Genomic DNA, 17,252 nt, shown 5'->3' with positions numbered 1-17,252 from the left:
GCTGGGGTGATATACTGCGTCCGGTGCTCCCGATGTGGCCTTCTATATATTGGTGAGACCCGATGTAGACTGGGAGATCGTTTCGCTGAACACCTACGCTCCGTCCACCAGAGAAAGCAGGATCTCCCAGTGGCCACACATTTTAATTCCACATCCCATGTCTATCCACAGCCTCCTCTACTGTAAAGATGAAGCCACACTCAGGTTGGAGGAACAACACCTTATATTCTGTCTGGGTAGCCTCCAACCTGATGGCATGAACATCGATTTCTCTAACTTCTGCTAATGCCCCACCTCCCCCTCGTACCCCATCCGTTATTTATTTTTATACACACATTCTTTCTCTCACTCTCCTTTTTCTCCCTCTGTCCCTCTGACTATACCCCTTGCCCATCCTCTGGTTCCCCCCCCCCCGTCTTTCTCCTCGGACCTCCTGCCCCATGATCCTCTCATATCCCTTTTGCCAATCACCTGTCCAGCTATTGGCTCCATCCCTCCCCTCCTATCTTCTCCTATCATTTTGGATCTCCCCCTCCCCCTCCCACTTTCAAATCTCTTACTAACTCTTCCTTCAGTTAGCCCTGATGAAGGGTCTCGGTCTGAAATGTCGACTGTACCTTTTCCTAGAGATGCTGCCTGGCCTGCTGCGTTCAACAGCAACTTTGATGTGTGTTGTTTGAATTTCCAGCATCTGCAGAATTCCTGTTGTTGCGTTTAAGTCTGTATTCTCTGGTTGTAGGAGGAGATTTCAACTGTTGTTTAGACTCTGTCTTAGATTACTCATCTTTTAAACAATTGACTTTTTGTAGATCTGCCTCCTTTATCCAATTCTTTTTAATGAAATGTGATATTGCTGATGATTGACACTTTTTGCATCCAACAGATAGAGAGTACTCATTTTTTTCTCATGTTCATCATACATATTCCAGAATTGATTATTTTTTTGTTGATAGTCAATTGATTTCCTTGGTTTGATCCTGTGAATATAAAGAAATTGCTGTTTCAGATCATGCTCCTGTGTTTTTATCTTTAAATCTTCCGGGTGTCTCCCAAATAAACAGATTCTGGTGTTTTAGTCCAACTCTGTTATCTGATAAGGATTGTTAAAAATTTTTGGAGAGACAAATTACTCTTTTTTTGGAGAGAATACACTAGAAAAGACTTCTAGTCTTATTTTATGGGATGCTTTCAAGGCTTATATTAGAGGACACGTTATTTCTTTTACCGCAAGTGTTAAGATAAAAGCTAATAAGGACGGAATTGAATTAGCCAATCAGTTGAACAATTAGACCAAAAATATGCTTTGGCACCAAATCCTGCTTTATATAAAAGACGTGTTGAAATTAAAACTAAATACGATCTGCTTTTATCCAATTGAAACTCAACTTTTAAAAGATAAAAGTCAGTTAAGTATTGGCTAACCAGTTAAAGACCTTTATAGTTAAACACCAAATTAAAGAAATGTATAAAGCTAATGGTGATAAAACATCTGATCATTTAGAAATAAATGATACTTTTATAGAATTCTATTCTAAACTTTAAAGTTCTGATCTTCTGAAAGATAATACTGTAATGAATAATTTCTTAGATTGATTAAACATTCCTACACTTTTTGATGATAATCGAAAATTGCGGGATCAACCCATTTCTTATGAGGAGATTGCTGAGGTTGTTCAATCTTTGCACTCTGGGAAGGCTCCGGGTCCTGATGGATATTCTGGAGAGTTTTATAAGGCTTTTTCCTCTTTGCTTGTACCTCACTTATATTCAGTCTTTTCAGACTCTTTTACATTAGGTAGATTGCCACAACCTTTTTATGAAGCCTCTATTACACTTATTCTTAAAAAGAATTAGGAAACATCTGAATGTTCTTCTTATAGACCAATTTCCTTACTTAATGTTGATACTAAAATTTTATCTAACCTTTTGGCTCATAGGATTGAAAATATTTTGCCATCTATTATTTCTGCTGATCAGACTGGATTTATCAAAAATCGATACTCCCACTTTAATATTTGCCATTTATTGAACGTTATTTATTCTCCTTCTTAAGAGATATCGGAATGTGTGATATCTTTAAATGCTGAGAAAGCCTTTGATCAGGTTGAATGGAATTATTTATTTAAAACTTCCGAAAAATTTAACTTTGGGCCTGATTTTATTCAATGGATTAAATTACTTTATTTATCTCCCTCCGCTCAGGTTCTTACTAACTCTCAGAATTCTAAACCATTTAAACTTCAACATGGAACCAGACAAGGTTGTCCTTTGAGTCCTTTGCTTTTTGATTTGGTCTTAGAACCTTTAGCGATTACTTTCCAGGAATCTAATGATATCACTGGTATTTTAAGGAGGGGTATTACTCACAAAATGTCGCTTTATGCTGATGACCTTTTGCTCAGTTTTCAGGATATAAACTTAACTTTCATAAGGGTGAACTTTTTCCTTTGAATAATTTGGTATTAGTTAATACTAACCTTCCTTGTAAAATTGTAAGAAATCAGTTTACTTATTTGGGCGTAACAATTACTAGAAATTATAAATTCCTTTTTAAAGAAGATTTTTTTACACTTCTGAATTATGTTAAGAAGGAACTACCAAATTGGTCACCTCTCTCTTTATCATTGATTGGCCAAATTGATTCTATTAAAATGAATATTTTACCTAAATTTTTATATTTATTTCAGGACGTACCTGTTTTTATTCCTAAATCCTTTCTTGACTCTCTGTATTCTATTATATCTTCTTATATATGGAAAAATAAAATTTCTCAATTAAATAAAATTCATCTTCAAAAAGCTAAAAAAAAATGGAGGTTTAGCCTTACCCAATTTTAGCTTTTATTACTGGGCAGTCAATACATGGAATCTTACGTTTTGGTTATATTATATTAATCGAGAGGAATGTCCGGTCTGGGTTTCTTTAGAAACTAATTCTGTTAATAAATTTTCTATCATTTCTCTTCTCGGATCCTCAATTCCTTTATCTTTAAGTAATTTAACTGATAATTTTGTAGTTAAACACACCTTGAGGATTTGGGTACAATTTAGAAAGTATTTTGGTTTATTGAGTTTTTCACTTTCAAGTCCCATTTTTTCTAACTTTTTTTTAAACCTTCTACGACTGATGGAGTTTTTAAAGAATGGAATAGATTGGGTATTAAATGTTTTCAGGATTTGTTTGTTGGAGATAGTCTCTCTTCATTTGAACAATTGTCAGCTAAGTATAGCCTACCCAAAACCAACTTATTTTGATACTTACAAATTAGAGACATTTTGTGTTTTCAAGTACATACATTTCCTAAAAGTTCGGATAAGAATTTGCTTGATACAGTTTTTAATTTGAAACCCTTCCATAGTGGATATATATCTAATATTTATAGTATCTTGTTGGGAATGAGAAATACTCCTTTAGACAAAATCAAAAATCTCTGGGAACAAGACTTACAGATTCCAATTTCTGAGGATACTTGGAATGAATTTTTTAAATTGCTTAATACCTCATCGTTTTGTGCCCCTCATTCTCTTCTACAATTTAAAGTAGTTCATACAACCCACATGACTAAAGATAAGCTCTCTCATTTTTGTTTGGATATATCTCCCTATTGTGATAGATGTAACAATGGAGAAGCTTCACCAATTCATATGTTTTGGACTTGCCTGAGTCTTGAAAAATATTGGAAGGAAGTATTCCAAACTTTTTCGGTGCTTTTTAAAGTAAATTTTAAACCTAATCCTTTGACTGCCTTATTTGGTATTGTTGGAGGAAACGATATTACTTTGGAATCACATGATTTGCATATTTGGCCTTTATTTCTCTCATAGCCAGGAGGACATTGTTGTTTACGTGGAAGGATGCCAGTCCGCCTACTCATATTCATTGGTTAAATGATGTTACGTCATGCTTAAACGTAGAGAAGATTCGCTGTTCAATTTCTGAACCTAGACAAGAGTTTTTAACATTGTGAGGACCTTTTGTGAATTATTTTCAAAATGTTTGATCTGCTATTAACCACAGATGTTGGCTAACTGTTTTATTATATAAGGATCTCTTCCTTCTTTTTTAAACCAAACAGCTATTTTTTTCTGGTAGTGGGTTTAGATTTTTTTTGTATAATATAAGTACCTCTTTTCAATATTACATTTAAATTTAATGTATACAGATATGGGGTAATGAGACTATATTTGTGATTCCAATATATTGTAATTGATAAATATTATATATCCTACTGTACTCTGTATTCTTTTATGTAAGAAATTAACAAAAATATTGAAAAAGAAAAAAAAATTAAGCAAGTAGTGCAAAAAGAGAGGGAAAAAATTACTGAGGAAGTGTTCATGGACTCATTGTCCATTCAGAAATCCGATGGCGGAGGGAAAGAAGCTGTTCCTGGAATGTTGAATACGTGTCTTCAGGCTTCTGTACCTCCTTTTTGATGGGTGCAATAAGAAGAGGGCATGTCCTGGCTGATGAGGGTCCTTAATATTAGGTGCTGCCTTTTTGAGGCACTGGCCTTTGAAGGTGTCCTGGATGATGAGGAGGCTAGTGCTCCTGATGGAGCTGGCAGAGTTCACAACTTTCTGCAGCTTTTTCCAATCCCCCATACCAGACGGTGATGAAATCAGTTAGAATGCTGTCCACAGCACATCTGTAGAAATCTGATATTGTCTTTTACTGACATGCCAATTCTTGTCAAACTCCTAATAAAATACAGTTGCTGTCATACCCTCTTTGTAATTGCATTAATACATTGGGCCCAGGATAGGTCCTCAGAGGTGTTGACACCCAGGAACTTGAAACCGCTCAGCCACTCCACTTCTAAGCCCTCAATGAGGACTGGTATGTGTTCTCTCGACATTCCCTTCCTGAAGTCCACAATTAATTCCATGGTCCTACTGTTGTGAGTACAAGGGTGTTGCTGTGACAGCACTCAACCAGCTGATCTATCTCACTCCTGTACACCTCCTCATCAACATCTGAAATTCTGCCAACAGTAGTTGGGTCATCTGCAGGTTTATGTACGGCTTTGAGCTGTACCTAGCCACACTGCCATGGGTGTAGAGCAAGTGGGCTAAACACGCATCCTTGAGGTGTGCCAGCATTGTCAGCAAGGGAGAGATTTAACTTCTGATCCACACTGACAGTGGTCTCTCGGTCAGGAAGACAAGGATCTCGTTGCTAAAGGAGGTATAGAGACTCAGTGTTTGAAGCCTTTTGATTAAAACTGAGGGTATAATTGTGTTGAGCTCTGAGCTGTACTCAATAAACAGCAGCCTGACACAAATATACTATTTCCAAGTGATCCAAGGCTGGATAGAGAGCCAGCGAGATTGCATCCATTGTAGACCTATTGTGACGATAGCAGATTGCAGTCAGTGCAGGTCTTCACTTGGGCAGGAGTTGATTCTAGCTATGACCAACCTCTCAAAGCCTTTTATATCCATCTTAAACTGCTGCTTAATCTTTTAACTATATCTTGGTAATAAAAGGTATTTGAAAACTGTTGTGCAAGAGAACGGAATGCCTGAAATTGATTACATTTCACTCGCATGTTGGTGACTTAAGTTGCATGTTATGTGGAGCACCTTATAGTGCAATAATCACCCAGGACTACATCTGACATTTAATCAGGAAAGCTTGTCAAGATTCATTTATTGCTGTATTTCAAACATTAAAAAAGGATAAAGAAAGAAAATTATTCTTTGGTTCTTACCTACAACCATTATATTGAATTCAAATCCTTGCTTCATGGCTTTCCTCCTCATCTGTTCGAGAATGGAGTCAATACCCACATACCCAAAGTGGTCAGAGCCTGGCTTCTCGTTCTGCATGGGCTGCTTGATGCCTCCATCTCGGGAATGTTCTGACATTATGTTGGCTTTGATTGAGCTATTTTCTGCACCTACAGCATAAAGAGAGAAAAAAAACACTTTCAAATTACAGTTGGAATAAATACCCAACTGCTGTAAAAAAAAATCTGAGATAATTTACGACAAGTTAGAACAATAAGACACAGTTACTAGCAAGCAGACACAGAGGCTCACTGGTGACAGCTCAGTTAAGTGGTTTGTGTTTTTCCACAGGGCATAATAAAACTCAAAATCAAGCAACTTAAAAATTATGGGTTAAAAGGAGCTGAAAGAGAAACTTTGATATTTCAGAAGATTGAAAATATAACTTTAACCTTTTTCATTTGCTAATTGGAATTTCAAGAAGTTTTGAGGTAAGGGGAAACAAAAGAACATTTTATTGACCATGCAAAAATGATGGAATCAGATGCAGCAACATCCGTTATTGTATCGCAGTCAGATTTGGTTAGATAGTAACCTCCACAAAAGATGTTTCAGTTAGATCTGAAAAGACTTGTTACCAACTTTAAGATGCCATTTACCACAGACTAGACACAACTTAAAAACAAGAAATATAGAAACACTGTGAAAGTTTCATATAATGACAGATAAGAACATTTCCTGTAGTCTCTAACATACATAAGAAGCCGTTATATTTAAATAGGTTATTTCCTGAATAGTGTATCTCCTTTTCCCTGATATGGTATCAAAGTTTTCTCAAGTAAATGTGCACACTTTAATTCATTAATCAGAGTTTTCCAAGTCTATAGACTATTTGTAAGATATTTTCTCCAAAAAAAAGATCCTTGTAAGGTTCTGAGTACTAAACAAAAAGAGCTACCCTTGATTATACTGGACAAATATTGTCTGTGTTTGGATTTTCACAACTGCATATAATATGCTACCTAAACAAAACTCATTAAAACAAATGATCAATACATAAAATCCGTTCTATTATTCTAAAGTCCGTGATCTGAAATAATCCCTGTGAAAACCCTATGGAAATAAAAGAGGAAAAGAGCTTTAAGAAACCAGAATCTTTGTGCACAACGTCTGTGCAACGAGTTGCCTGGCTGGAAATACTTTAATAAGGATGATAAATCACATACTACATCAATTGCCTGGAATTCCCAGACACAAGTGAACAAGCAGCCCCAGCTTTTGCATTACTGCCAATTTCTATGGGATTTTACATTGCACAATGGTGAGATTACAAAGGCTATTGCTGTACATAGGCCACAACTGGGTCTCTGTGTGAATGAGGCACACAATAAGTATCATTTTAACTAGATTAGAGAACTGTTACTGAACCACACAATCTGAACTGAGATTTATCAATTCGATGAGAAAATGTGTATAGAAAATGGTATAAAATGTGAGGAAACCTTGTCTATGCTTAATTGCAGGGTATGTCTGATTTTTCCTTTAATAATAAAAACTCCAAAAAGCAGGATGCGGGATGTCAAGGGAACCCAGGCCAGTCCTTAGAGCAATAAGCAGTGGAAAGGGTGAATAGGTTCAAGTTTCTAGGTGTCAATATCTCTGAAGACCTATCCTGGGCCCAACATATTGATGCAATTACAAAGACAGCACTACAGTGACTGTATTTCGTTAGGAGATTGAGGAGACTTGGTATGTCACCAAAGACAGGCACAAATTTTTACAACAGATGCACTGTAGAGAGCATTGTAACTGCATGCATCACCACCTGGTATGAAGCGGCCACTGCACAGGAACAGAAAAAGCTGCAGAAAATTGTAAACTCTGCCAACTCCATCATGGCCAGCATCAAGCACACCTTCAGAAGGCGAGGCCTCAGAAAGGTGGCATCTATCATTAAGGACCCTCATCGTCCAGGACATGCCCTCTTCTCATTTTTACCATTAAAAAGGTACAGGAGCCTGAAGACAAACGGTCAACATTTTAGGAACAGCTCCTTCACCGCCACCTGAATGGATAATGAATCCATGAACACTCATCATCATCATCAGGTGCCATGCCCAGTTTGAGCTTTAACTGCCATGGCCCACACACTCCTGTTTCAGGTCAAGTGGATCAATTCACTGGTATTCATTTCCAGTACTCTGGCTGCTGTCTCCATCATCATTTGTCTTTGTCTTCCTCTTGCTTTCTTCCCTTCAATCTTTCCCAAAATTACCGTGCATTCTAACTCCTCTTTCCTAATCACATGTCCAATGAACTTACGTTGCCTTTTCATGATCTCATACATTATTTCTCTTTTTTGTGTTTGCTCTGTTCATGACATCCTTGTTAGATATTCGTTTCGTCCATGATATTCTTTGCATCCTCCTCAAAAACCACATCTCTGCTGCTTCAATTCATTTCCTCATGTTACTAGATATTGTCCAACATTCTGAGCCATATAACATAACTGGATAAACATAACATTTCAGTAATCTGAGGCAGTTGTCATGCCTAGTTTAGTATTGATCAGTATATTCTTCATTCTCATAAAGGTGTCTTTTGCCATCCCTATTCTTTTTTTGATGTCCAAGTCGCCACTGCCATCTGATGTCACCCAGCTTCCTAAGCAGCATAAGTTCTGTACTTGTTTTATGTCGTCCCCATTTATTCTCAGCCTGCAGATAGGATTCTCCTTCTTTTTGGATATCACCTGTGAGGAAAGTACACATAGACTAAGATGTTAACTGTCCTGTGCTGGCACCAGTGGGATCAGCAGTTGGTCTGCCACCTGTCTTCAGGAGAAAGAGAGATAAGGAAAACAATGGAGCAGCATTTGGAGATGTTAATGAAGAGACGGGAGAGCTGTCAAGACCGGCTCCTCTTTGAACCCTGAACTGTTTGAAGTGATGGACAGGCGATACCCCAGCAGGGGGATAAAAAGGGACAGGTTCGCTAAGGCAAGACACACACGACACCACGAGGTGACGAGACCCTGGAAGCGGTGCGCCTCCCACAAGTCGGTGGGAGTTTTGGAGGGCTGGCCGCGGGACCAAGCCATAGACGCACAGGGTGGAAAGGTACGATCGACGGGAACTTGGTGTGTGTCCGCCCTTGCCTGGGTGCCAGGTTCACCGCAGAGAAACGATCATATCTGGAAATGGAGGGGTCACAGTCGGTGAACTCAGAAGACATTATAAAGGGCTCGCCCGAAAGCTGACTGCGAGGAATATCGAAGGTCTGTGTGGAAGCCGTTTTTGAATATTCATTCGCTTTCTCTCTCTCTCTCCCACGGCAGTGATTACTGTGAACTGAACTGAACTTTGCGTCACTTTGAAACTGGTCATTTACCCCTAGACGACGATAGAGCTTGATTGATCCTGTTATCCTAATTCTGTGTACATGTGCGTTTATCATTGCTGAACTGTTGCATTTATTATCCTTTTGATTAGAGTACTGTGTTGCTTATTTCTTTAATAAAACTTTCTTAGTTCCAGTAATCCAGACTCCAACTGAGTGATCCATTTCTGCTGGTTTGGCAACCCAGTTACGGGGAACGTAACACACCATACATTCTGTCTTTTTGCAATTGATAGATAGACCCATGAACACTACCTCACTATATTTTTCTTCTCTTTTTTGCACTTATTTCTTAATTTAAGTTTTACACATAGTTATTATAATTATAATTTATAGTTTTTTATTATTATGTATTGCAACGTACAGCTGCTGCAAAACAGCAGATTTCACATATGCCAGTGATATTAAACCTGATTCCTTTTCCAATACTGAATCCAATGGAATAAGGGTTTTGTTTTCTTTTGTATTCCACGACTGTAAGCTTAGCCATGAGGATTCAGAACATATTTTTGTCATGACATAGTATTGGACAAAGTGTGGAGGTAGCAGAGCCTCTTCATAACTTTAAAGTAAGGTTAGAAAGGTTTTTGATAAGCAAAAGATTTTCTGGGCTTATTCTTGTTAAACAGTAGAATGGTCTCGAGAGGCTGAATGGCCTGCTTAGAGAAATACAGCATAGAAAGAAGTCCTTTGGCTCAACTCGTCCTTATGCTCAACTCGACCTTAATAACTGTGTGGCCTAGCTAGCTCGTCCCACCTGCCTGCGTTTGGCCATAGCCCTCTAAGTCACTCCTATCCAAAGTACTTCTCTACATGGCTTTTAGGTTTTAGAACATAAATCCATAAGATATAGGAGCAGAAGTAGGCCATTCAACCCATCGAGTCTGCATCGCAATTCAATCATGGGCAGATCCAATTCTTCCAGTCATTCCCACTCCCCCACCTTCACCCCATACCCTTTGATGCCCTGGCTAATCAAGAACCTATCTATCTCTGCCTTAAATATATCCAATGACTTGGCCTCCACAGCTGCTCATGGCAACAAATTTCACAGATTTACCACCCTCTAACTACAGTAATTTATCTGCATCTCTATTCTAAGTGGACATCCTTCAATCCTGAAGTCGTACCCCTTGTCCTAGACTCCTCTACCATGGGAATAACTTTGCCATATCTAATCTGTTCAGGCCTTTTAACATACAGAATGTTTCTGAGATCCCCCCTCATTCTCCTGAACTCCAGGGAATACAGCCCAAGAGCTGCCAGACTTTCCTCATACAGTAATCCTTTCATTCCTGGAATCATTCTTGTGAAACTTCTCTGAATCCTCTCCAATGTTAGTATATCCTTTCTAAAATAAGGAGCCCAAAACTGCACACAATAGTCCATGCTCTTATCTGTTTCTTATGATTTAATATTATTTCTTATGCACAGAGCCACACTACTCGCTCTGCATACTAACCTATCTTTCCGATACACCATATGTGCTTAGATGTTCAGCTCCCAATGGCAGCCATCCTTTAGCCAAGTTTCAGAGATGGCCACAACGTCATATTAGCCAATCTGTAGCTGAATTTCAAGATCATCCATTTTATTCCTTGTGTTGTGTGCATTCAAATATAACACTTTCACTTTGTTGCTTTTTGTTTTAACTGCACCACGTCTCTATTGCCCTGTAACTCATGTCCCTGGTTGTGATTAAGCCTCAACTCCTTCCTGTTCTTTCTATAATCCTGTTGCAGGCTATCTTTGATTTATTTCTGTTTTCCCCTTCCTCAACCCTATCACTCCGGTTCCTATCCCCCTGCCAAATTAGTTTAAACCCTCTCTAATAGCTCTATTAAATGTGCCAGCTAGGATATTGGAACTCTTTGGGATCAGGTATAACCCGTCCTTTTTGTACAGGTCGTACCTCCCCCAGAAAAGGACCCAGTGATCCAGGAATCTGAAGCCCTACCCGCTAAACCAGTCTCTCAGTCACACATTAATGGTCATGCTATTCTTGCACTCGCCATCACATGGCACAGGCAGAAATCCTGAGATTACAACCCTGGAGGTCCTGCTTTACAGCTTCCTACCTAACTCCCTGAGTTCTCTCTTCAGGACCTCCTCCCTTTTTGTACCTATGTCATTGGTACCAACGTTTACCAAGACTTATGGTTATTCACCCTCTCCCTTCAGAATACTCTGCACCCGATCCGAGACATCCCGTACCCTGGCACCTGGGAGGCAACACACCATGCGGGTATCTCTATCAGGCTCACAGAACCTCCTGTCTGTTCCCCTCTCTATGGAATCCCCTATGACTACCGCATTCCTCATCTTCCTCTTTCCTTTCTGCATCATGGAACCAGGATCAGTGCCAGAAACCCGATCGCTGTGGTCGTCCTCTGTCAGGTCATCCCCCTTAACCGCATCCAAAATGAGATAACGATTACTGAGGGGGAGGCCACAGGGGTGCTCTCTACTGTGTGGGTTCTTCCCTTCGCTTCCCTGACTGTCACCCACTTATCTAACTCCTGCAGCCTCGGGGTGACTAGCTCCCTGTAGCTCCTCTCTATCTCCTGTTCACTCTCCGTAATAAGCTTCAGGTCATCGAGCCACAGCTCCAGAACCAAAACACAGTCTCTCAGGAGCTGCATCTCGGTGCACCTGGTGCAGATGTGGCCATCTGGGAGACTGGAAGATTCCCAGGATTCCCACATCTGACACCCAGAGCAAAACACTAATCCTACTGACATGCTCTCCATTCCTCAAAAAAAAAGAAAAAAACAAAAACGAAGTCCACCTACCCACTTACCTCACTGAAGCCTGAATGAGCAAAAGCCTGTCGTCTCTTCTCTCACCACTGGCCTCCTGACGACAATGGCCGCTCCGCTTATCTCTTCTGTAGTTTTTGCTGGCCTCAACCACTATTGACAGCTTATTCCAGACATGCACTATCCTTTATATGAAGGAGCTGCTTCTAACGTCCCCTTTAACTCTCTTGCTTCTGATCTTAAACTTATGCCCTCTTGTCTTTAAACACCCCTTCCCTGGGGAAAAAAAGACACCATGTGTTTCAATCCTGTCAATGCTCCTCGAACTTGCATAGCTCTATTGGGTCACTCCCCAACCTCCAACATCCCAGGGAATAATGTCCTAGCCTACACAGCTTCTTTGTGTAACTCAGGTCCTCAAGCCTAGGTACAATCTGGTATCTCCTCCTTTTACCGCTGTACCATTGAGAGCATACTCACCAACTGCATCTCAGTGTGGTATGGCAATTGTCCCGTATCGGACTGCAAAACACTCCAGCGTGTGGTGAAAACTGCACCCAATTGTCCACTATCGAAAACATCTACCATGAACGCTGCCTGGGCAGGGTGAAAAGCATTATCAAGGATGTATCTCACCCTAACCATGGACTTTTTACTCTCCTCCCATCCGGTAGGTGCTACAGGAGCCTCCGCTCCCACACCAGCAGGTACAGGAAGAGCTTCTTCCCTGAGGCTGTGACCTTGCTGAACCTCACATCACAGCGCTAAGCAGTACTGCACCCATATTGTACTGTCTCAGTACTTTTATATTTGTGTGGTGTAGAACTTACTTTTTATTCACTGTTATTTTGTAAATAACAATATTCTTTGCATTTCTGGGTTAGATGCTAACTGTATTTCATTGGCTTTGTATTTGTACTCGGCACAATGACAATAAAGTTGAATCTAATCTAATCTAATTCACTTGTTTTTGTACAGTTAATTATGCTGTTGAAATTAGAAATGCTGGTTAACATGCCCAATTATTTATTATTGGAAGCAACTCATCCTCCATTTTATATTAGCAGGGTTTTGTTGTTTTTTTTGCAGTAATACTTTGTCCTAGGAGGTAATGGTTAATATTTCATGAGATTTTCAGAAGCTACTTTCTGTACACTTCAGAAATCTTCACAATCTCACATTTTTGTGTCCTTACAGAGTAACTTGCTAGATATTTTCCTCTTGAATCATATGCCACAGCAGTTTTTGGCTTGGATTAGTTTTATTTGAGTGGAGAAATGTTCCAGTTCATCGACAAAAGCAAATCTCTATTCTGTGCCTGCTACCTCGGTAATTAAATCCAGTGTTCTCCGCCATGCTCAGCAGGAGACGGTGTATAGAATGGAAATCATCCCAGTGAAAATAATGAATAACCATGAAAAAAAGTGGACAAAGGTTAAATACAACTGATAATTCCAAACAGCCACATTTCCATAATCCTAGACGTGTACTCAACATTTCTCTTTGCAACTGGGTCCTTGACTTCTTGACCGGCAGTGTGCAATCAGTAAGATAGGCACCATCATCTTTGACACGATCATCCTTAACGCGAACAAGAGAAAATCCGCAGATGCTGGAAATCAAGTAGTGCACACAAAGTGCTGGAGGAACTCAGGCAGGTCAGGCAGCGTCTGTGGAGAAGAGTAAACTGTTGCCATCCCCAGCTGAAATCCTTCATCAGGACACCTTAGCACTGGTGTCTACAAAGTGGCGTCCTCACTCTTCACAAAACAGAAGGCCCTTCTGGCTCAACAAACACAATTACATCCAATTTACTAATTAATCTACTAACCCGTACATCTTTGGGATGCAGAAAGAAACCGGAGCATCTGGAGAAAACTGATGCAGTCACAGTGAGAACTCATTACCAACACCAGTAAGGAACCTGGGTCACTGGCACTGTTATATTATGATGCTGACCACTACATACTGTGCAGTCCCAACAGTGAACAGTAGGCAAGACCAGTTTTTCACTGTACCTCAGTACATGTGACAAAAATAAACCAATTGACCTTATACATTAATAAAGCCTGGTTATCCATTTTTGATCAGAAATTACCAAGAATTACTGCATGAGGTCAATTGTCTTTATTGTCATTGGAACTGGTGCTTGGAAATTCAATTCCATTCTTTGGTGTGCTCTGCTAGTTCAGAGGCATGTGAAGCAAGTCCATGTTGTGGTGTGGATTGAGGGGTTTCTGGGGAAAAATTCTGAAGCAATGGGGCACCTGAAAGCACAAGCCAAAGAAGCACAAGTCGGCCAGCTGCCCTGGGAAGCCTGCTCCTTTATTCAGATCCGGTCTCCTCCACAGTCCTGGAGTCCCGTGTAGATCTGCTGTACGGGTGGTGCACTGCTACACCATTTAGACCTGCTGTCCTACAACTCTAGGGGCCTGCTCCAAGCCTGAGCTTAGGTGCTGTCTGTGTGGAGTTTACCTGCTTTTCCAGTGATTATAGGAGATTTCTCCTGCATCCCAAATACATGCTCATGGGCAAATTTACTACCATACATTACCACTTAGTGTAGATTAATGCCAAAAGGAATCATAGGGTGGTATGTGAGAGAGAATGCAAGTGAGATAGTATGCAGGGGTACAGGGAGATATGAGGGCCTAACAGGATTGCTGCACTGGCAACAGCTAGCCTACTGTAATTATAAATATATTTTCTGTTAATCTTGTCACATGTACAAAATGACTCTTACTTCCACAGGTCTCTTTGCTAGAAAATTCCAGTCAGAGCTCTCAGAGGAAACCCCTTCTTTGACTTTAATTGATGAGCACCTATTGTGAAGCTTATCTATTCAAGGACATTTTGACCCTTATGGGGTGCTGTTAAGCTTCCCTGTGTGTTACGTACTGAATGTAATGTGAGAGAGCATTCTGGGTAGATGACTAAAAGCAAAATAAAGAGCTACATGTTTGTTCCTCACTTCTCCGTCTCTCGAGTGTGTGGTATTCACAGGCACTCGGCTTCCCATGACCACAAACATAACAACTGACGACGAGGTGACAAGTCCTCATGCAATTTAATCTTTTGTTCCCCTCAGCAAGAAAAGTTTGTGTGTAATGCTGGCAGTGTACCGCTGTATAATGTAGGTGAGCAAAAAGAAAATGGCTGCAAGAAGCATGGTGAGTGAAGAACCTGAGGAAGAAAAATGAGAAAGGGACAGTTAAATAAAACAGGTAAGAGAGGGGGAGGGAGAGGGGAAGGGGGAAGGAGAGAGAGGGAGAAAGAGAGAGGGGAAGGAGAGGGAGGGGGAAGGAGAGAGAGGGGAAGGAGAGGGAGGGGAAGGAGAGGGAGGGGAAGGAGAGGGAGGGGAAGGAGAGGGAGGGGAAGGAGAGGGAGGGGAAGGAGAGGGCGGGAGAGGGGGAGGGGGAGGAGTGGATAAGACAAATTAACTTCTGGAACATTATTGTGTTTGCAAATGGTGGCAATGTTTGGAAGTATGGGACTGTGTGATGAAACGACAGAGCAATGGAGTTCATATACTGGAAGATTTGTATTTTTTGCAACGGTGAATCAAATTTCAGATGATACTCATGTTCCAACCTTTTCTGACTGCAATGGGTGAAAAAACAGTTAATTTATTACACAGTCCAATGCAACCTGCAAAGTCTGGGGTTAAGCCTTATGAAGACCTAGTTAAAGTCTTAAAGAAGCACTATTCACCTCAACGTTTGATTATTGCTAATAGATTTTGATTTCAAAAACAGGAAACAAGAGGAAGGTGAGTCCATTTCACAGTTCATGGCGATGCTGAAGCAAGTGTCTGAACACTGATTTTGGGCACTCACAGAATGGCACTTTACATGATAAACTCAGAAGACAGACTATTGTTATAGAAGTCAGCTGAGATTAGTACCTATATGAAGATGGCAGCTAAAAAAGCACAGCTATTAAGCACATCTTCCCATGTCAAAAGGTTTATGCTGAAACTTAATGAACAGTCAGGATCGGAAACAGTTTCTTCCCTCAGGCCATTAGGCTTTTGAACTCCCTGCTGCACTGCATTCAAAGTGTCACTGGTCAATCTGTTCTGTGCCAGTCAATATTACCATTGTGGCAAAATGGGGCATTCAGCCAAAAAATGCTGGTATAAGGATTTAGATAGCTGAGGCTATGGCAAAAAGGGATATATCGGATGTGCCTTTAGAAATAAAAAGACACTTAAACAAAAACACAGTAATAAAGAAAAATGAACTTTGGAAATGCAAAAAGAAACCTGATTAAGATGCTGAAGATGGACTGAGTGACTCTCACTCTGTGGTGGAAGGAGCTTGGCATGTATTATCAGTTTCAGGACACAAAGACAGCAATTGGATGACCCTGCAGTGGGATGGAGCCACAGTGAGGATGCAAGTGGACAGGGGTGCTGCAGTATCACTGGTTTCAGAGACAATTCACAGGGAGACATTGCAGCATCTCACCCCAGAGGGGGCAAAGTTGTCTTTAAAGACTTACACTGGTGAGGTTGTTCGACTGAAGGGCGTAGTACATGTCACAGTGGAGATTAACGAACAGAGAAAGAAACTTGCACTGCACATTGTTATAGGCAGTTATCCAGCATTTCTGGGCAACTCATGGTTGGAGCAGCGCAAACTAACAGGCAAGAAGTGCATTTGATAGGTGGGTGCACTGGTCTACAAGATATATTGAAGAAACACACAGAAGTATTCAATGGAGAACTGGGCACTATGAAAGGAATCACTGTTAAGATGGCTGTTAAGACAACACCCAAATGCCTGAAGGCAAGATCTGCTCCATAGACCGTCAAAGCAAAGAGGCTGAATTGGAAAGACTGGTCCAAGTAAGGTATTGGAATCAGTGTATGTAAGTAAAAGGGCAACTCCAGTGGTTCCTATCTTAAAAAAGGATGGATCTTTAAGGCTCTGTGGAGACTTTAAGGTAACCATTAAGCAGGGTCTTAGAGCTGAACAATGCCTTCTTCCCCTTATTGATGACCTTTTTGCAGGATTGGCTGAAGGACAGACATTAGCAAGAACGACTTCTGTTAGGCGTACTTGCAGAAGCATGTGGAGCCAGAGGCACAGGAAATGTTGACCATCAGCACAGGTGGACCATGCATTCCTACAAAAAGTATTAGATTCAACCCAGTACATCATGGATAAAGTCCTCCCAACCATTGAGAACATCTACATGAAATGTTGCCGTAGAAAATCAGCATCCATTATCAAAGATCCTCACCACTCAGGCAGTCTTCTCTTGCTGCTGCTATCAGGTAGAAGGTACAAGTGCCTCAGGACTTGCATCACCAGGTTCAAAAACAGTTGCTACCCCTCAAAAGTCAGGCTCTTGAACA

The 17,252-nt window shown here is 40.5% G+C and overlaps 1 protein-coding gene across 5 annotated transcripts in view; it reads right to left on the bottom strand.

The window, feature by feature from the left end:
- Positions 1-17,252, bottom strand: part of LOC134360240 (septin-9-like) — a 341,520-nt gene that overhangs the window by 57,263 nt on the left and 267,005 nt on the right. For all 5 annotated transcript variants that reach the window (XM_063074342.1, XM_063074345.1, XM_063074344.1 and 2 more), the window contains one exon: positions 5,714-5,902. In XM_063074342.1, coding sequence (XP_062930412.1) covers positions 5,714-5,902 — 189 coding nt within the window. The remainder of the gene's footprint in view (positions 1-5,713; positions 5,903-17,252) is intronic.

The sequence above is a fragment of the Mobula hypostoma genome, chromosome 22 (genome assembly GCF_963921235.1).
Source record: "Mobula hypostoma chromosome 22, sMobHyp1.1, whole genome shotgun sequence".
NCBI classification, from domain to species: domain Eukaryota; kingdom Metazoa; phylum Chordata; class Chondrichthyes; order Myliobatiformes; family Myliobatidae; genus Mobula; species Mobula hypostoma.
The sequence above is the reverse complement of the archived record's forward strand: the minus strand, read 5'-3'. Positions and strand labels throughout refer to the sequence as shown.